Source organism: Misgurnus anguillicaudatus, chromosome 15 (assembly GCF_027580225.2).
Source record: "Misgurnus anguillicaudatus chromosome 15, ASM2758022v2, whole genome shotgun sequence".
Taxonomy (NCBI): Eukaryota; Metazoa; Chordata; class Actinopteri; order Cypriniformes; family Cobitidae; genus Misgurnus; species Misgurnus anguillicaudatus.
In genome coordinates, this window is record NC_073351.2 from 3,895,527 (window position 1) to 3,917,869 (window position 22,343).

The 22,343-nt window shown below is 38.2% G+C and overlaps 1 protein-coding gene across 2 annotated transcripts in view; it reads right to left on the minus strand.

Moving 5' to 3' along the window:
• The window catches only part of spon1a (spondin 1a), a 157,222-nt gene extending 135,328 nt beyond the window's left edge, over window positions 1-21,894 (minus strand). The window contains exons 1-3 of one of the 2 annotated variants that reach the window (XM_055174182.2): window positions 21,403-21,894; window positions 20,804-20,910; window positions 3,057-3,190 (exon numbers count right to left, since the gene is read on the minus strand). In XM_055174182.2, coding sequence (XP_055030157.2) covers window positions 3,057-3,190; window positions 20,804-20,910; window positions 21,403-21,640 — 479 coding nt within the window. In that variant the 5' untranslated portion in view covers window positions 21,641-21,894. The remainder of the gene's footprint in view (window positions 1-3,056; window positions 3,191-20,803; window positions 20,911-21,402) is intronic. The other variant, XM_055174183.2, reaches the window with a different exon arrangement.
• Window positions 21,895-22,343: the final 449 nt, after the last annotated feature.

Consider the following 22,343-nt stretch of genomic DNA (forward strand, 5'->3'; position numbering starts at 1 on the left):
TCTGATTGACTAAACAAGGAATTTGACCTTGACCACTTTTATTTTGCTTTTATAAAGCCTAGTTTGACAGATATTCCTTGATATCTGTTAGGTAATAGGAATATTTCTGTGTGCCATTCTATAAAAGTGATTACTAACAATAAGTTTGTTGGCGTGTTTTAGAGTTTCATGACCCTAAAGCATATCAGTGGGGGAGAGCAGGGCACATCATAACACTTTTTGGTTTTGGCTCAATCATTTAAAAATGATTTGGGTTTGATTAATCATGTTTTTACACAGTCAACACACATATCTCTGCTATAAATTAACACTTGAAATTGTCACGGTTAGTCCGAGTCATGTTTTTTTTCTGTTCCGATCATCGTCACCTGGACATTCATTGATTAATTACCTGATTCATTCCACCTGTTTGTTACTGTATCTAGTCTGTGTGTATTTATACCCTTGTCTCTGTCTTACTGCCAAATGATTGTCACTATTTCTTATATACGTTTACCTGTGCCTGTTCCTGTTTTTACTTACCTGCCCGTTGTATGCTACTTGTGTTTTGTTTCTTGTTTTTTAAATAAATGTTTACCAGTTTTCGTGAATTCTGCATTTGTGTCCTGCTTCCTGCATGACAGAATGATCGGGCCATTAAAGGACGCAGTGAGTTCGAGGAGGAGAGCTTTCCCTGAAATTTCTTTGAGGAGGAGTAGTGGACATCGGGATCTGCAAGCTTCGAAGTCCCGATGTCCCTTGGAGCTGGCCGAGAGAGATCGCTCAGAACTCCAGGACAGGCTCAAGCTAGTTGTCTCACGCTCAGGGTGGTTGCCGCGACACACAAGCCTGTTCCTGCAAGGATTGAATCGGTCCAGTTAGTTCCTCTGGGAGTCGTCTGGTATGGTTCCTGGGAGGTCCACCGCCGTGCTCGATTCAAGGTTCAGAACGGACACCACGCCCGATTATTTCCCCAGGGTTGTCGCTACCGTGTGTGAGCCCATCTCCCCGAGATGGTGGGAGTTGACTCCCAGGATGATAGGATCCTCGTCGGTTCCCAGGAGGGTCGAGTCATCTGGATCGGTCCATAAGATGGTTGCTTCCTGCCCTGCCGGCTTCATTCCGGCTCCCTGCCTCCAAGCCCCCCCCCCAGACTCACCCTCCTGGACTTTTGTTTATGTTTGGGTGGTTGTGTCTGGAATCCACTCTTTGAGGGGGTACTGTCATGGTTAGTCAATGAGTATGTTTACATGCACAGAATAAGCGGATAACTATCAAAAATCTGCTTATTACAGAAAACAGTTTTCATGTGTTTACATGCAAATCAATAAGCCGGCTATGCAGACAACTGCGTTTACATGGGACTTGAAGAATTATCAGTTTTCTCGCAGGCAGTGACGTCACCACCTATAGTACACAATAGTCATTCAAAAAGTCAACGGCATATCTGTCTTCAGCAGTATTGTTGTATCTCTTCTCGTGTCTGCAGAACCTGTAAATGTAACATTAGCTTCTATTTTCACAATATCTCTGCCAACTGCTTTAGTCAAGCGGAGACTTTTATACATTACTTTGCGCTTACTTCCGTGTGTGACGTTTATCTTTTATACGCGGAGACATGCACACATGGACAAAAACCGTAAGAAAGCCGGTAAGGTGTTTACATGCCACGCGAAATCGGCGTAATGAGCAAAAAACTACCTGTGCCAATCGGTTTTTGCTTACGCTGTTTATGGGCTTTCCCCAATTAAAGAAAACCATTTTACGCTTTTACATGACCCCAACGTGTTATCAGTTTATTAAGTATAATTGGCATAGGACCGTGCATGTTTACGCACTCAGTGGAATAATTTGTTTCTTTTCCGATCGTCGTCACCTGGACATTCATTGATTAATTACCTGATTCATCCCACCTGTTTGTTATCTAGTCTATGTGTTTATACCCTTGTCTCTGTCTTACTCACTGCCGGATCATTATCGCTATTTTCACGTCTGTACCTGTTCTACGTTTACCTGTTCCTGTGTTTACTTACCTGCCCGTTGTATGCTACTCGTGTTTTGTTTGTTGTTTCTGAAATGAATGTTTACCAGTTTTGTGAACTCTGCATTTGCGTCCTGCTTCCTGTAACCCATCGTGACAGAAGTTTGTTTGTGGGACCTATACCGTTCTTATATAGTTACACTGAATGACAGAATGTGCAAATTTACCCCATATGTGGGGTTTACTGTAACAGACAGAGGGTTTGTTGTAATGAAATTTGAAATGAAATGTCTATTTAAAAAAAGATGTCACTACGTATCTCCTCATTGTAAGTGAAGCCATATTAAATATAGTCAGACCTCTTTTAACTTGCATAGGGTTGTTTGTATATTTGAGGGCATGTCAGCTGTCCATGTTTGCAACTGTCTAATTTGTCTAGCTTTTGCCTAGTGAAATATGACTTTGTGCCAAAATACTGTAGATTTTAATTGGATGCAGAGTCCTTGACACCAACAGTAACAAACATGGAGACTCCATCAAGAGGCATACATATGTGGGAATTTTATTATTTGCCTAGGTAATTTAATACACTGTGGTGGTTTCCCGGACAGGGATTATCTTAAAACAGGACTAGGCCTTAGTTAAATTAGGATATTTTAGTGATTTTAAAAAGCACAATTTATAAATAAACACTACTGGTGTGCATCTTGAGAATATATGCACTGATATATTTTAAGATATGTCAGAGCAAGTTGTTTTCGATCAAGACAACATTAACATTTAAGTTAGTCCGGGACTAGGCTTAAGCCCTGCCTGGGAAACCGCGACTAAATGTGTTGACATCAGAATTAGTGCCAAATTTGGTCAAGAGGAACGTAAAAGGTGTCTATATTTAAATTCTATATTGTAAATTTTTTTAAAGGAAAGCAGTTTTTCAAACACTAAAGGTCCTTTTAGTTGGGTCTGAGATCACTTGGTTTGTTCACATACACACAATGAACTGCTCTGAGAGTTTTTGGAGGGCTCAAACAAACTGGTCACCACTAGATTGTTGGATCCACTTATTTAACCCCCCTAAACAGATGGAATGACTTACTTCAGAAGTACACAGCCACTGCCCGAGGGAGGCGCTGTCCAGAACACCTGTATTCTGGTCCTTCTGCGCGGAGTGCTTTCTGTCACTGCTGGAGGACAGTTGGTCATAAACTGTGTGTCTTCCTCGTCAATGATCTGCAGAGCACACAAATATAAAAACATGTCATTACAAATGTGTTTCTCCAGTTTCTCTTGAGCAAATAATCAAAAGTTCAGTGAAAGATTGTATCTCTTCACATTAAACATAAGAAAGTTTCTCTTTATTGCTAAAACACTAAACTTCATTCTCTGAACCAAATGCTCAGTGGCCAAAAATTTGGTAGATAGCGAGTAGTGTGTGAGAAGTGATAGGTAAGGAGGAAGTGTGCTAGTGGTGGAAGACGAGGAGGAAGAGTGCTCCCGAGAGGTGGCAGATGAATAGGAAGAGGATGATGAAGAGCAGAACCCTAGAGGCAATGGAGCAAGCCTGTGGTGTGAAGTGTAGTCAACGATAACAATAACTTTATGCTCATTTACCTTCAATGGCATTAACTAATATTGCATATTTCCTTCACAAAAAATGCTTGTAATTGTTCAATTATTCACTAAAATTGTGAACGTATGCCCTGGGTCTTGACCTTTGATTTTTGTTGTGCACACATGTCTTTAGTGTTTCTTGATGCTCTGGGTCTATCATTGGCCTGTGTTTTATGATAAATCATGTAGTCTAAATTCCTCTACTGCAGTGTTTCCCAACCAGGGAGCCTGGGCCCACAGGTGGGCCTCAGCAGATTTCCAAGGGGACCTCAATATGACTTACAATGATCAAAAATTGGACAAAACAAGCTAAAATCAAGATTTTTCTTATTTTTTTGGCCATTTTAGTTGTGGCCATAGTTTGGCCATATACATCTGTCTAGTCATTCCAAGTTCTAGGTAATTTTATTTGGAAAAAAACGAGTGAGTGGGGGCCTTCAAATATTGTTGTGGGCAACTAGGAAGCCTTGAAGTGAAAAAGGTTGGGAACCACTGCTCTACTGTACTTGAAGATTTTTGCCATCTGGTTGGAGTCCTGACACCTATGCTCCATATATCATGTTCATGTCTTGTGTTGTTTTGTGAAGTGTTGCGTTGTGTAATTAGGTCATTATATTGGGGAATTTAAATAAAAAAAACTGTGATGGATAAAAATAGGCAGTGACATACATTTCACAACTTAGTAATAGTGACAGATAATGATCAGTTGAGCTCACCCTTCAACAAACAACAAGAGAGGTGATGGATTTGATTTGACAAGGAGGTCAATATGCTTCATAGATGAAACCCTGAAGGTGTCATGAAGTAGAAAGCATCAAGAGCAAATTGTATATAAAAGGATTCTATTGGTGTAGTGGTCTCCATGGTGAACTTTTCATAACCAAAGACTTTAATCTCCTAAGACCTGGATGTCCACATATGTGGACATCACATTTTTTGGTTGTTTGCACTTTAATATTTAATTCTGTGTAACTGGAACCTGTTGTACACAAACGTGGACGATTGCACTACTTTATGTTCAACCTCCTAAGACCCGAGCTTTGATTTGTCTTTTTTTCAGATTACTAGCAGCTATTTCGGGGTTAGGAAGAATCAATAAATATAATAACCAAACATTTTTCTTAGAACATGAAGCAGTGTAATTGACCATGTTTGTGTACAACAGGTTCCAAAAATTAATGTCCACTTATGTGGACATCCAGGTCTTAGGAGGTTAAAGAAAAATATTTGATTATTATATTTATTGGTTCTTAATAACCCCAAAATAGCTGGAAGAAATCTGAAAAATAGACAAACCAAAGCTCGGGTCTTAAGAGGGTAAAGATGAATACAAAATGTAAATCTTTGCAAAACCAAGTTACCATGGGAGATTCCAGACACACAATATTGTTTTTATATGAGAAAGTTGTGTCTAAGGTCTGATTCATGGTCTTTACTAACAACAACCCAGCTAAAACTTTTGTTTAAACCAAAAACAAATAAACAGAAGTCAAGAAAGGATTGCAGTGCAAAAAGTCACATGTTCAAACCTGCTAACATTTCTTTAATAAAGCAAATTGCAAGGACAACCATGTTTCATTTTTTGATTTCACTTAAAGATGATTTTTAGACAGAGAAGTGTAACGTGCCACTGAAAAAAAAAGATTTAGCTTGCCTAATCTCAATCGGTAGAGAATTCCAAAGTTTGGAGCCAATGAAGAAAAGCCCAGTCTCCAATTAATCTTAAACGAGTTGAAGGAACGGTTAAAAGACCAGTTTCCGAAAAACAAAAATCTTGGAGTATATAGAATTAAATCTCTATCAAATACTGAGGTGCCAACCCACGCAAAGCCTTGTAAGTAAGCATCAAAATTTTGAAGTCCACCCTAAAACTATGGGATGCCAGTGCAAACACTTCAAACCCGGGGTAATATGGTCTCGTATACAAGTTCTAGTAAGGATTCTGACAGCCAAATTTTGCAAAACCTGCATTCTGTTTAAGGTAGCTTTTGACACACCTGCTAACAAGGCATTACAGTAATCAATACTGGAAAACACAAAAGTGTTTATCAATCTCTCAGCAATAGTAAACGACAGCATTGGACGCAATCTGGTAATATTTCTAAGATGAAAGAAAGAAATTTTAACAGTATTCAGAACGTGAGGCTCAAACTTTAGATTGACATCAAAAATCACTCATAGATTCCTCAATTTTGTTTGAAACTCCACATTTGAACCATCAAGAGTTAGAGTGACCGGCTCTGCTTTGTGTAGTTGGTAGGGTGAACCAACAAGCATATCTCAGTCTTTTCACAAGAAGAAAATATCTGTCATCTATTCTTTTATTGTACACTCAGAAATACTCTCAGAAAAAAATGAACAAGCACAATTTCATTAGTTCTAAATTGAATGTAGATCTGGGTATCATCTGCATAGAAGTGAAATTTTAGGCCAAGTGATCTCAAAAGCTGGCCAAGAAGATAAACGTAAATATTAAAAAGAAGAGGGCCCAAACCTGACCCCTGGGGGACGCCAGACTGCACAACATTAAAATCAGATCTAAACCCACCCATGGCAACTGCTTTCAATCAAAAAGGTAGAACCCCAAAAACAGTTTCAAGACAAGTAATTAAAATTGAGTGATCAACAGCACTGAGATCAAGTAGTATCAAAACTGAAAGACAGCCTTAATCTGAGGCGATTAACAATGCATTGGTGACCCAGAGCTGTTTCTGTCCTATGGAATTTACAAAAGCCTGATTGCAGATGTAAGAGATTGTTTTCAGTTAAATAAGAGATCAACTGAGAAGCAACCACTCGCTCCATAAGTTTAGCAAGAAAAGGGAGATTAGATATGGGACAGAAATTAGTGAAGTTCTCAGTCAATATTTGACTTTTTAGGCACTGGGGTAATTGCAGCGGTTTTAAAAGCTGTTGATACTCAGAACAAAGGGACACAAAGAAGCAAAACATGACTGAAACAGACCAAATGGTATGGGATCTAGTAAAGAAGTGGCTGCTTTCATTTTTGAGACCTCTGCTAAAAGAGAATATGAGTCAATTGTTTCGAATTTAGAACTTAGTACCAAAATAAAAAGGAATATAAACAGCAGTAGAAGATAATGAAGTGTATGTACAAAAGCCTCTACAAACATTTTCAACTTTGGTGACAAAATAAACCAGAAATCTGTTACAGAAATGATCAGAAGCAGTAACATGAGAGACAGTTTTATGATTCAACAATTTGTTAATTGAGTTAAAAAGTTGTCTAGAATTACCCTGATTGTCATCAAGCATCTTAGAAAAATAGTCAGATCTGGCAGAAACAATTATTGTAAGCAGTCTTTCCATATTTGATGATGAACAGTCAGACCTGAGAGACGCCACCTACGCTCCATTCTACAGCACAATGCTTTCAATATCCTCTATATACGAAAGAGCAGGACGTATGAATGAAACAGAGTGCGACTTTTGAGGAGCAAATAAAACTAGGCCTGATAAGAGAACCGAATTTATAATAGAAACTCTTGTCTCTAGAGGGTCAGATGGAGTAAAACAACTTAATGAACAGTCAATAAAAACTGAGAAATCAGAAGAATCAACTGATCTCTACTTCTGATCAGTCAAAGTATGAGAAGATGCAATGTTAGCAAAAGGTATATGCATATCAAAAAAAGACTGTCAGATGATCAGATAATCCTAAGTCAATAGTAGATAACCCAGACACAAAAGATCCATTAGATATCACTAGATCTGAAATATGTCCTTTATGATATGTGTAGTACAGTCAACAAATTGATTTAAACCAAAGCAATCCAGCAAGGACAAGAAGTCCTTTGTTAATGCAGAACCCCTCTAAAAAGTAAACAATTGGTGTGTTTGTGTGTCAGTTACTGTATTGTTTCGCTTTAAAAGTCTGATGTATTAACCTAGTGGACATAGAAATAACATAGAAAGATTTGTGCAAAGTCATGCTTGATTCAATTCGCACCATTCACATAGCCCCTCGTCCGTGTCTATTTGCGTCTTTGCATTGACTTTGTATGTAATCTACTCCTTCAAAATGTTCTGTGTATGCCCCATAAGGTTACATTTACACGGCAACCATGTAGTAAAAATGGAAAAGTTTTTTTCTTAGAGCTTTTGAAAAATTTCACATCACATGATGCCTATTAAAGATATCTGCATTTGGAAAAATCTGCAAAAATGATTGAAGTGCTGTATTATGTGTGCCAAGTCAGTAGTTGGCGATTTTAATTTGTAGAAACACCACACACCTGCACATATACACTCTAAAAATGGCTGGGTTATTTTTGACCCATGTTGGGTAAATATTGGACAAAACACATGTTGAGTTAAAAATTATTCTATTGGCACTTTTTCCATTGCATAGTACGGGCAGGAATGGTTCAATACAATTCACTTTTGAAGTGTTTTTCACTGTGTATATTACCAAGAACCCAATATATAGTACCACCTCGGTAGAGGTTCCAAGCAAGCCGTACTGATACTAAAAGTGACGTGTAAACTGCAGATCACTGATTGGTCAGAGAGAATCGTCACTACCAGCATCATTCCTAAATGCAATGTTCCCAAACTCCCTTTTAGCTTTGAAAAACATCCACATGTCGAGAATCAAGAATAGGATTCTATCGATATGCTTGTTGCTCCCATGTTGAGCTATGGCAGCAGAGGCGACGCAACTGTATCGATAAGTCTATAATCCCACCCACTCTGGAGCGGCACTAAACTCAATGGAAAAAGCTAACCAAGCCAAAGTAAAGAAAGCTGAGCCCAGCTGCGTAGTACCGAGTCACGTCATACCACACAATGACAAAGTGATGTGTGACACCTTACAAGAATGCTCTAGTTCCTTCAGCTGTGAAAAGCATCAGACTGACCTTTGATCTCCACTGCCTTGACCTTTACCATTTGGTTGACTGATTGCAAACAATCAATGTTTGTCATCAATCCCAGCCAGTCATTCCAGTGCTTTTAAAGCAAGTATTTAAGGTGGTAAAAATAGTAATTTCTTTCAAATTAGTTTGGGGCTTCCCACTTCACACGAGAAACAGCAGTCATTTATCTCACACTTTTCACACTAACACTACGTTCCTATCCATGGGCTGAATCAGAACATTTGATTGGTTGAGAACTACTTACTATAACTGAAAATAAGGTTTTTATTGTTGTACTGTATACCCAACTAAGCTTCCTGACCCACTCTGAAAAACAAATCCCAAAGTCTAGAATGACGCAAATTATCATCTCCAACTGAAATCTCTATTCTTGGATTACAATGAACGCAAGGATTGTTGCCAACAGTTTACTTCCGCAGCAATTTGACATGGACATGACGATCATTATCACAATTCTGCCCGCTTCTGACTCACAGCCTGTAAGTCACCTATGTTTTCATATTTAGAGAACTTACTACTGACTAAACCCTGAATTTAATCCAAGTTTTGCGGAGTGTAGAGTAGCGCTTGTTGTTTGTCGATTCTACGATCAAGAATGCAGACATGGTTTTATGTTTTAGTATCTTTACCTTACCAATCATTTACATTCTGCTCAAGCCACGCCGGCAAAGTTGATCGATCAACTTGGTCATCTGCATTTTCTGGATTAGATTCAGCTGGTATTGATAAAGTAGTAAAGACGATATTATCTTCTGCAAGTATTGCTTTGGGAGCTAATCTTCCAAATATATTAACAAGTGTCACATTTCCGTCACACACTTGAGGTATTCGGCCAATCACAACAAATGCTTTTCAGAACAATGAGCTTTGTACAAATCAACGCATTTCAGAAAGACAAGGCAAAGAAGAGCAGCAATAATAATGTACAGTATGTAGGGATGGGAATCGAGAACCGGTTCTTCTTAAGATTCACGGTGCCCAGTGAATCGATTCCTTTGAACCGTTAGTATGCCTGCTTAACGATTCTGCTTATCAGTTCCGCTCGTTGCAAATGTGTCATGACGTCACACACACGCTGTGTTGTTTTGCTTTAGAACGCAGCAAACATTGCATCGAGGCAGAACGATTCAAAGTTTGGTTATAATTAATGGTGGGCAGAGCGAGGCTTCGTGAAACACTGAAACAGTTGAATCAATAACTTATATTTCATGCGAAAATACGACAATACGGTCGTGTTGCAGGAGGTTGCAGGACTGTCGCGTGTTTGATACACTATTACACAACAACACCAGCGAGTCAAGCACCAGCGGAGCTAACGGGACGCCATCCGAAGGTAATGTGTTAATGTTAATGTGAGCTCCATTTCATTATGTAAACTTTTACTATACGGATAATATCCGGTGTCATTGTCCATCAAATTGATGATGGCCAGAGTCTGGCTGGCTCTCATACTGGCTCAGATAGATTGCAGAAAGTATCTCTCGTGCACCTCTAGCTACTCCGTTTACAGAGGCAGGGAGGAATAAAATGACAGAGGTGAGGATAAACAAATTTCACCGAGCAGCAGAGGCGGACACTACTTAAGTATTTCTACTTAAAAGTACATTTTCAAGTATTTGTATTTTATCAGTGTTTTTTATTTTTTGAAAACATACATTCCAAAGCATATTATTTTAACTCCACTACATTTTATAATTTCAAGTTTTTGGTTTATATTTAATATTTAAGTACATTAAACATCTATTGGTTTTTACTTTTACTTAAGTAAAAAGTATTTTTGTACTTTTACTCAAGAAAAGTAAAAGCACTCAATTTTATGTAATTATGTATTAAATACATTTTAATATGCAATATAAAAGGAATTCACATTATGATTCTTTGCTTTAGAATGTAGTGAACATTTTTTAGTAAAGTAAAGTAATTTTTTTCCCAATACAACTCTCTGATAAAGCACAGATGCTTGGAAAATGAAACTAAAATACTCAAGTAGTGTCCACCTCTACCGAGCAGTGACTAAGTTTGTGATAAAGGGTTTGCATCCATTTGCCACAGTAGATGTCTCTGCATTTCGGTAGGTTAATTTTCTGTATTTGCTGTATTTTGTATTTTTCAAAAGAAAATAACAAATGCATGCATGACCAAAAGTTGCATGTTTTATGTCAGTCTAGTCAGTTTTATTAATTCCCAGTCCTATCACATATTTACTGGTTGTTCTGAGGTTGCTACACATAATTTGTGTACAGTATAGTCTGTTATGTGTCTTCTGAACAGATATTAAAGCGAGTTAATACAAACATACAAATTTGTACTTATTCCCTCACCCAATGAGAATCGATGAGGAATCGGATCGATAAGCAACATAGATAATGGAATCGGAATCGTTAAATTCTTATCAATTCCCATCCCTAACAGTATGTGGAAAATAATGTTTTTTAAACCATAAACATTGCATTACATCAAATTCATTAAAGGTACAGAAACACAAATAGCCTGTTTAACTCCCTATCTTACGAGGCAAGTGGTTGTTGCCTGACACAGTGATCATTTTTACATCAGGGCCAGGTTGTTTAAAGAGTGAATGCACTTTTTGCTTATTACACACACACGTGATGTCCAGCAGCAAACAAACATGCTCTTTTGGACCATGCGCCTGGCATGCCGACCATTAAACTAGCAAAAGTAAATTTGAACACGCCCTAAGTGCACCTGCTCCCTGTGCTTCAGACCATGCACTTAGATCTTTGAAACAGGGCTCTTAAGGGTCAATGAAAACAATAATGGAGCACTAAATTCCAACAGCTTTTGTTGCAAAAAGCTAACATTTAACACTGACTTTATATTAAATGTTGGAATGGGGGGAAAAAATCTGCCTTATTACTACTAGCAAAATGCGACTAGTTTTCTCCAAGTGTGTTTTACCACCTCACTCTGTAGTACTAACCAGACCTCATTCAATTCCAATCAATACATGAAATGACAGACATCTTACAACAATAATTGCAATTCAAACAACCTTTCAAAGACTAATCTTTTTCCAGATAGTGCTTATGACCACTACAAAACCACAACTGCAATGCATGGTTGCTCACCCTAATAAAAACAAGCTGCAGAATTTGCATTAAATAAGTGTTTGCTGTAGTGCTGCTTAAAGCACGTTATCAGTCCAAAAAGGCAGCCAGTGGGCAGTAGGTCCAGCTCACCTCAAGGGAGATCCCAACACAAAGTCATTTTCAAAAATGGCTGAAAGACTGCATGCTCGCAGATTTTAAATAAGCCATACTTCAAATATCTGTAGTTGCAAAAGTTTCCTCTGGAGGCACAACAAAAAAGCCAAGCCTTATTGGGCCATATCGACCTTGAAGTCTGACAAGAGAGAGCTGCTCTAACTGACTGTCACTCTATACTCAGAATTTCAGAAACAGTGGGTCCGGTGAGGCTGTTCCTGAGGTATCTGCCAGTGGAGTTCAGAAAGAGGCCTGAGTCTCTTGGGTCCACTTGCCTTCACCTTCATCAAGGCCCAGAGGCAAAAAACAGACAAAAAAGTCAATGCTGAATATATTTCCCTGCTGGAATATTCAGTAATAGCTGGCCATTAGCCTTTAAATTCAAAATCAAACCAGCAACCAGCTGTTCACATTGGCTCACAATGTTTTTTAAGAACATATTGGCCTCGTTTTCATTACAGAGTGGCGCAAAACTTTTGTGATATTTTCTAAATGCCGATAAAAGCGATTTCAAAATGACGCTGTTTCTGTTAACCATTTTACATTTACTTTAGCACATCATGAATGCAAAAAAAAAATATGTTTCCATATTAATTTTGTACTTTTTTGAACCATCTTATTCGAGAATAAAGACAAAATTGGCCATAATCATGTTCATGCTGTTTCATCGATTCTGCATGTGTCTTTATGGACAGCAATGCAGAATCAATAATATATCTAACCACCAATGACCTGGTCTGATCAGCAAAAACCAGCCAAAATCATTCTGAATCCAAAACCTAGTAGGTTGCCTACACAAGTACTGTAGCATTTCAATTAATCATGAGGCATGCTCACAAAGTCTGCTTAAAATTATTTTGAACATGGCTTTTTTGGGACTAAAAACTAAAGGCTATATTGCATGTACTATTTTGGAAATCAGAAAATGCATTACAATAAGCTTAGTAAAATAAGAATTATTTTAGACAGTACAGTATTTGTTTGTGTTGGGAATTTATTTGCAACATGCTAATGCCAAAATTGCTAAATTACGAGGTTCGGTTACAATTAAGATGCTGCCTTGACAGTGGGCATTTAGACTTTGAAAGCCATGAAGTTTCCTTATCTTTAAACTCTACAAACCGCAGCATTGTCATTTTCCAATTTAATATATACAACAAAAATTCTGTGAAGCAATTCATTTTCCTCACCTTCTCTCGACCAGGCAGCTCTTTCAGGATTTAAATATTCAGAAACAATATGTTTACCATGCCTTCGTCGTTCTTGGGTTTGAATACGATCAGGAAGTGATGCTTCTGTTTCCCTCACAGAACTGTACAGCACATCACCGGTCAAAGAAATCTGAGGCTAGCACTAATTAACTATGGCACAAAATCAATTTCGAGAGCAAATAAAAACCCCTAGAAAAAGAGAGGGTGTCTGTCAGCTCCTGAGAATAATAAGGCACAAAGTAATAGACGCAACTGCCCTCAGGGTTGGTTCTGGAGGTTAATAGGGAGGTCGGTGTGTGTGGTCATGAATCACCAGGCCTGGCTAAAGGAATTATTTTTGTATACACTTGTGAAAGACTGTGCCTGTACTACGGTGGCAATACCATATTGCTTTGATATACAGTGCTTAACAAATTTATTAGCCCACCTGTCGTTTAGATCATAACAAGTGCCAGCCTAGCAACAAGCATTGATATGAATGAAGAAAGCTGACAGACTTTTCTCTCCAGGTATTATAGACCTTCTTGATAATAAATCATTATCAAAAAATACACACCATATACTCAGATGTACTTTAAAGCATTGTCATGGAATATTGTAATATACAATAGTTTAAATTATAACTATATTATGCACGGTGTTGTTGAATGCTTTATTCTGATTGTTTGAGGAACAGTGGCGGCCGCAATTCAAAATATGTGTTCGGAGAGTCATGTGTTTTGCTCGTCATGTCAAAATAGTTGTTTGTTACGTCATGTAAACCTTGTGCATTATGCGTCTTGTCAAAATAAGTGCCTGCTGCACACGCATCAAAAGTGCTTATAATAAAAGAGACGCTCACGTTCACAAAATGCACGCAAGACACTAATTTAATACTAAACTCTAATTACACATAAGATTAAGCGAGTATCTGGCAAACACGAGCGTCTCTTATCACAAACCCTTTGCATCTGCAGCAGGCACTTATTTTGTCAAGAAGCATACATGTACATGGTTCACATGACGCGCCGAACACACATTTGGAAACTACAGGCTAAATACATGTGGTGACGAGCTTCGCATTGTGCAGCCTTGAAAAAGAAATTGAAAAATGCTCCATGGGTAAGCCTTTTTATTGATAAAAACACACCTGACCTGTCAAATGTCTTTCTGTCTAATTTCAAATAATTCAAAGGCCCGTCGTTAATTATTACTTACTTAATGAGCCATGGTATTTACTTTCTAAATATAGGTATGTCAACAAACACCTTAAAACTGTATTACTGGCAGTGTGGTTCAAAAACTGCCATACACTCTAAAAAATATTTAGATGTTTTAATCCATGGTTGGGTAAATATTGGAAATAACCAACTGTTGGATTATAAATAAACCTATTGTTGCTGCAACCCAACCATGAGTTGAAACACCCCAACACAGGTTTATTTATAACCCAACAGATGGTTTGGTCCTACCATGCATGAAAATAACCCAACATTTAGTCAAATGTAATTGAACCTTCCATTGTGATGCTTTTTTTAGTAAATGTTAACACAGCAATAAAGTAGAATCAGAGATTACAAAAAGTCAAAAGCTAAAGACTGTAAGCTTCTTATCTCAAAAGAAATCTGACCTTGTGAAACCTGGCTTTGGCAAAGTCAAACAACAGTGGCTTTGAACAACATGTAAGACCCAGGCATTAACACCAATCTCTCCTGGCTGCAGTGATGCGTACGGTAGTACGGTAAGTATGGTACAGGTCAAAGTTGAGCCTCTGTGTGTGCTCTCTTTCATTAATGGTACAAAAACACAGGTGAGCTCTCAGGGGAAATAAGTCAAAAGAACAGACATAAGAAAACAGAGAAGAGCTGTGATGGTGCCTCTGTGACCTTTCACTCTGCTGCCTGTGCCTCGCATCCCTTAGGAGCTGCATACGTGGACATGCTGCTGACCGACTGATTAAACCAAAAACAACCATTTCTGACCCATGTTTTAGTTAATTATACAGAAGATTCACAAGCATAAATTTTGTTTAAGACTGCAGCACAACCAACTGACAACCGCTTCACTCCAAAGCCACAGTAATGGCGCTTTTCCATTGCATAGTACCCCACGGTTTAGTTAAGTTTGGGTCGGGTCAGCTCACCTCACTTTGGCTTGGTTAGCTTTTCCATCGAGTTAGTATCACTTTGCAGTGGGAGGGATTATAGGCGTGACGTTATATTTGGGCTGCCTACTGCTGTGACATCATACAGAGAGTTTGTTGTACATTTCCAAACATTTATTATTTCTCAGTCCGCCACAAAATTAAAATTGGCCACCACAAATGTTTGTACATCGCGTTTATCACTATCTCTGTTTCACATGACAGTTTCTGTTAAAACACCCACAACGTCAGTCGACGGCGCTCCGCTGAGCCTCATTGAAGTTGCATTTAAGCATATAATGCTGACGTGCTCATCGCGAATGTTTTGCCACAAACTGCAAGTTTGGAAAAAACTGTTCTGGTGTCCCTGATTCTCAACCTGTGGATGTTTTTCGTCACTAAAAGGGAGTTTGGGAACTTATAGCAGACAACTGATAACAAAATGTTTGCTCGAGACAGCGCAAGCTAGCACTAAAGGTAAAGCTAATCTTTACATTACAGCAATGATGCTCAATGACGATTGACCAATCAGTGATCTACTGTGTTTTCGCGTCACGTTTGAGCTCACGTATCAGCTCGGGTCGCTTGGAACCCCAACTGAGGTGGTACGAAAAAAGTATTGGGTACTACGTACTGCACCCAATGGAAAAGCCCCAAAAGTAAGCTGACCCGACCCAAACTAAACCAAACCAAACCGTGGAGTACTATGCAATGGAAAAGCGCCATAAGTTGCTGCCCTGTCTACTAACTACAGACGCTTTTATGCAAAGAAGCATAAATCAAAGATTTTCGTCAAAATAATAACATGTTATGACAATTTATCAAATGAACACAATTTGCACTTCGCTGTTTTAATTAACATTATTTGTCAAGCCATTTTTATTTTTAGAGACATTTCTAGGTTAAATTTAACCAAAATGGTTGGGTTTGTCAATGTTTGACTCAACCATGCATTGAAACAATCCAGCATTTTAGAGTGTATTGTTTCAAAGCAGCATTACAGAAATATCTTTACATTTTTTTATTACCATGGTACCACACTATATAGTAGGTGAAAAGCAGTAGTTGAGGCGAGTAGTATGTCCGCATTCATTGTATTCCAAAAACAGTAGGCGAAAAGTACCCGGATGACCTACTACTTCCAGCAATATCCCGAAGTGTCCATTCAATGGCCCCTTTACTATCCTGTGAGCCCCTGGGACAGAAGTTATTCAATGAAGAAGAACACTGAGGGGTGTTGTTTTATTAAAAAATTTCCAAAACCGGCTCTGTTCAAATGCAAATACATATATTAAACAGCTGCCCTTTGTGGTTAAACATTTCAGTTAACAACTAACTTTGTTATGATGACGTATGTCATGTGACGTATCAATATGGCAGATGTGTTACGTCTGATTTCATTCATACAGCACCTATTTTTTTAACGGCCAATGAGTAGGTACTTTATCTAATTCAGTACCTACTGTCACAGTATGTGATTTCGGACTGGGCTTGGGAGAACATGCAATCCCCACACAGAAAGGCCACCTGATCTAGCCAGGGTTTGAACCAGGGACCGTCTTATTTTGAGGCAACAGTGCTACCCACTAACCCACTGTGCCCCCCCCCCCCTTTTGGTGTTTTAAAGGTAAAAGAGGAAATGAAGAAAGGAGGTGTAACAGTAACATGCAATATATTAGGCTTACAGTACGTCTGTGCCATCATCACATGTGATGCCTCAAGGAAAAAATGATTCATTGAATTTAATCCACTTTTTTAAGGGAAGTGGTTGCAATCAATTTATTTAAGTAACATTTAAACAAAAGTTTTATATTTTATTTTACTTTACTAATCTTTTTTGTTTAAATGTAGCTTAAAAAAATTGATTGCAACCACTTACCTTAAAAAAATGATTAAATTCAATGAATCATTTTTTTTCAGTGTTGGGTTAGAAAAAAAATCTGAAAAAAAGTCTGTTCTGCCAAACAAAAAAACCCTTCTCAGTTTGTTTTTGGGCTTATTATGTAATCTTCCATCACAGCACATTACCAGCACATAGTCTGAAGCATCTGGCTTTCTTTCCTCTACTAAAATCAAATATTCTCTCCACCTTCTGTCCATTTTCTCTTAATCTAGTGTTAATTGACAGCTAAATGCTAATGGCCCTTAGCGAGTATATTCAGTATATTCTCACTAACAGACTGAGCTGCAGAGAGCCACGCAGGTTTAGATAAAGTGCAGGTGATTTAACTCGTGCAAAAAGATAGTTTGACATACAGCCTGATCATTTATTAATAATCCATCCGAATGCACAATTGGAATGAAACACTTCTATGTAAACACCTTATTTAGACAAATATGAAAGCCCCTAAGCTCTGGAATCATTTGCAAAAAAAAATGTTCGAGAATCAGATACAGTCGAACATTTCTCTTTAACATAATTTGTCTAGTAAATGTACTTATCCCGCAATAGCTAGCCTATCTGGAACCGAGCATATTATAAACCACAACTATGTGACACTTGCATTACATGTGACTGGCCCCTACGCTAATAGGTTTTTCTTCATTCCTGAGGACAATGGGACTAACGCCGGTTTCACACCACAAGCGTGAGCAGCACATAAGCGGCACGTGAGGAGAGTGTTTGCCGCGCATTGCTATTGTGCTCTCACATCGGCTGCTTTTGCAGCGCATACTATGCCGTTTAATAACGGTACAAAAATCTCAAGTTCACATTACTCCATTTTACATGCATTTCTTAGCAAAACCTCTTCAAGACGCCTTTTGACGGTCAGAATATTTTATATAACAGTGATTTGTTTAATACACATTGGTTTCGTGCTGTTCTGGTCAATGTAATGACAGATTTTAAATCTGTTTCTCTGAAGTTTACGATCATATGAAACATTTTACTCTGTGATTGATAGGGGTGTAACGGTTCAAATTACTCACGGTTTGGTGCGTATCACGGTTTTAGGGTCACGGTTTCGGTACACTTTGGTCACAACAGGCTTCTTTACAAAAATAAAAACCTCTTTTTAACCTCTGCCAAAATCAACATTTATACTTAACTCATTCACCGCCATTGACGAGTTATCTCGTCATTTATAAATTCATATTTAACTAATAAACGTGCCTTTCTGGACGTATTTCAAAGTGAAAGTGTAATACCGCTTTTATCCAAAACGAATTTATCAAAAACGGAAGTTAAAAAGAGATAATGATTTATTTTAACTGCGTTTATGTTTGATAGTCATTCTGAGTCTGATCTCTAACATAATTAATAAACTAAAATTTTTTAAGCTTTTTGGTCAAAATGTTGTATTTTTGAAGAGAAATATCCATATTTCAGTGGTAAATTAAGTAGAAAAAGTAAATATATAATGAAACGTTTTTTCCCCATTTTGTTTGTTTGTTTGTTTGTTTATTGTTTGTTTGAAAGCAGAGGGTGTGTTCTTTAATTCGATATAATTTGTATGTTTATATATTTATAGAAAATAACTTTTCCTGCAAGGAATTTTGTGAAAATTTTGTTAAAATCACAAAAATGCAGGTGGGCAACTTTTCTCAAAAAGGCTGGCGGTGAATGAGTTAAGAGTACTTCCATTATTACATACAGTGCACCTCAAAATTAACATAAAATAGCTTAGAACACTGTATTACTTTTTATATTTTATGCCGCTATCTTCAAGTTTTTTCACAAAAAGATCAGTTTATTAACATTTAAACACAGATGGCAACATGTGCTGTTTCTGTCTCACTTGCAATCGCATGCTATCAACAACACCCTGGTGATGACGGCGTAAAGCAACTCGTCATATTACATGTATTGTCTTGAGCATACGGCACTCGCAAATTTTACAATTTTGTCCACGTTTTCTTGAGCATCGCTGCTGCAGTAGACTTAAATGAATCTGGCGGTGCCGCTATTATCGGCTTTTTTCCTTCGCTTGCCAGGCTAAACGGTCTGCGCCACACACGCACACGTGAGGAGGACCTGTAAGGTTGGCAACAGATTTGCATACGAGTTGATTGGACAGATTCTCTCACCTAAACACACGCAGAGCTTATTCAGAACCATACATTAGCGGTTTTATGCATTGTTTTTTCACCAAACTATATTAGAAATGCCTGGTCGAATCAAATACGGTGCACTTTGGTGCACGTGCGTCCCGAACCGTGGGAGGATAACGGAACGATTTGATTCCTTACCGAGAACTGTTACACCCCCAGTGATTGACAGCATGATGCAATCGATCGTGTTTCCCTTCAACAGTACCTTTATATAACATTTAGATTTATAGATGTATCTGTTTCTTTTAAGAATATTAAAATAGATGAGGATTAATTTAGTGCTGGGCAGAGAGTAAATAACAACGCAGTGACCTTCCTTCGACATGATGTCCAGCCGATGTCAGACTAATGACCACCAGCTGCCCCCATTTAACCTTCTTATCTATGTATATATAAATATATATTATGTTTTAATCCCCATCAAATTTTTTAAAATCATACCTATTATATAATATATGCTCTATAGAATCGGCTATGCCTGGCTCTCTCCCAAGGTTTTTTTCCCCTCCTAGGACTTTTCCCACAGGGTTTTCACCAGGGTCCCCTGGGGAGTCTGCTGACATTGGCTTAACTTAGCACCCTCTTATTACTACGCTCGCTAGTACGGTTTATTCTTAGATGCTGTATTCAGCTGCTTATGTTTTAGGATTTTTCTGTGTTTTTTCCTGCATCTATTAATGTAAAGCTGCTTTGAAACAATTAAACAATTGTGAAAAGCTCTATATACATAAAATTGAATTGAATTCAACTTGCACGAGAGCAGGATGTAAGCAGAGTGTATCTGTGGCGAGCTGAAATTTATGGTTTATGTGACATTTAATGGGTCTATTTCTTTCCTGTTCCATTCTCTGTCATAGCACGAAAGATGGTGCGGACAGACAGCATATGGTGTTGAAGTAAGAGCTTTGCCAGGTGTGTCTAAATCTCTGCTTGGCTCTTTAACACAGAGAAAGTACAGTAGATCCAACAGCCGAGCTAAAGCATGAGCTCTACGCACCGACTCACACCGCCAGCGACTACAGAAAAGCAAAGCGATTTCGTTTATTTCAGTGTTGTCAGGAAGTAATCATATTGAAAAAGTTCAACTTCAATGATGAGCGACTTTCGGTAGCAACTCTCGATGAGAGTGAAGTTCACGTCATTCACCTTTGTCAGTTATTGAGAGGACAGTTAGTCATTTGGTTATAGTTGGACAACCAGAATTAGAAAATGCCTACTACCAACCTCATTAAAAGAGACAAGCGACTGGTGGTGTGCAGACAGGATTAGGTTACTTTATGTTGATGAGATTTTTCCTAAGACAAGCATGAAATCTATACGGTCTTATACATCAGAGGTTCTCAGCTGCTTTTACTTTAAGACCCAGATTTTCTATTGAAAAAGAAATAGCACCCAAAAAAGTTGTAAAAAGGCAATAATGTCCTATATAAAAAAATGTTTTTTTATGTAGAAACAATGTTTTTATTAATTAGCTTACCTGAAATTGCATACTGACAAAGTGATGGAAAGTGCTTCCCATGTCTTTTATAGCAAACTTATTTTGCTCTCCTAACTCTGCACAGCTACATGGTTAGTGTGATTGTATTATTCACATTCAGTAAATTTTCCCCTGCCGTCAGTGACCCTATCTGAACCACTTGAGATCCATTGAGAAATAAATTACGTTTCCGTAAGTGCCTTGCATCTGCATTTCTATTGAGCATGACTCAAGCACTGACTCTTACCTGGAAATTTCCGGCATAATCATCTTCCTGGTCACCGTTCTGTCCCTCCTTTAGAGCAATGAGAGTAAAGCCTCTAAAGTAGGCAGAGTTGACCGCATACAGGGTTACTGGAAAAAAATCACAACAATAAATCAGTTACATAAAACCTATACAGTATGATTGCTTTCACAGATGCAAAACAAAACTCAAGGCAATTCAGTAAGAAACATACATTATAGAATTATAACATATACAATTCTCAATAATCATTTATTATCAATAAAACAAATGTAACATTTTCATTTAACTTTAATTAACAAATATGATGATTCTCTGTGATGATAAATAAGATAGTAAGATGAATAGATAATGTACATTCAAATAGTTAAACATGTCTATAAGTGTATATCGACTTGACACAAGATCTTACAGAGATTCAGCCCTCGTGACAACTTTCTCAAATATGCCAACTTGCCCCGAATTATCTTATAACGTGTGCATAAGACTATAATGCCCAAATATGCCGTTTATATGGCCAAGCTCTATCTCCAGCGCGCACATTGCGCAGAGTCCCTGTCCGCGCCGGTGGTCCTGACAGCAGCTGAAACAGTGCCATGTACCTTGATAAGTGCTGCCGGGCTGATAGTACTCCGGGTCTCCCTCCACTCGCAGTCTGAACTCAGTAAAGCCCTCTTTTCTGCCACCGGCTCCGTGCGGCTGAGCCCGCGTTATCCAGCTGCAGTAGCCGTCCGACGGAGACGCTCTGTCCGCGGGTTCCTCCGGCACACTCGCGCAAACGCACCCGCTGATGAGCAGCATTACACCGGCTCTCCACATTCCCGATCGCCTAACATTCATGCTCGATTACAAGTGTGTCTCTAGAGTCTTTAAAACTCTAGCGAAAACTAAACTTAGCTGTGATAGCAGGCTCCCATATACGCAGATACTGATATCTCCGTCTTCACTGCTATATTGGCATCTGGACTGAAGAAAGAGATGAGGAGTCTGAAGCAGACTGACTGTACTGCTGCTGCTTCTGCTGCTGTCTCACACTGACAGCTCAATGCATTCACATACACACACACACACGCACTTCAAACAAAGACCACTTGCTTATAGCAGAGAAGCTCCAGTGTTTTCAGTGTCCTCACACACTTGATGTTTTTAGATATATGAGTGTCAACTACTTACACGGAAATATGATATCATTGCATTTTTGATCAATTGATTTGATTGCTTTGATTATTGTAAATCTAAAGGTGAATATCAAAGTAAATATCTGCACAATTGGGAGTAAAGAAAATGTTAGATATTAGCAATTTTACCTAATAGGAAAAATAAGCCATATAAACCTTAAAGTGAGACATTGAATGGGCTTCAGATGATATACTGTAGGTTGTGTATTAATACCTACAGAATATGTATTATAAAAACTTGTCCAGCAAACTAGTGAAGCAATTTTTATAAATGGATATAATAAATTGCCTAAGAACAAAATAAATCGATAAATGTCTTAAAAGAACAAAACAAATTTACAAATGTCTCATAGAATCTCAGCAGT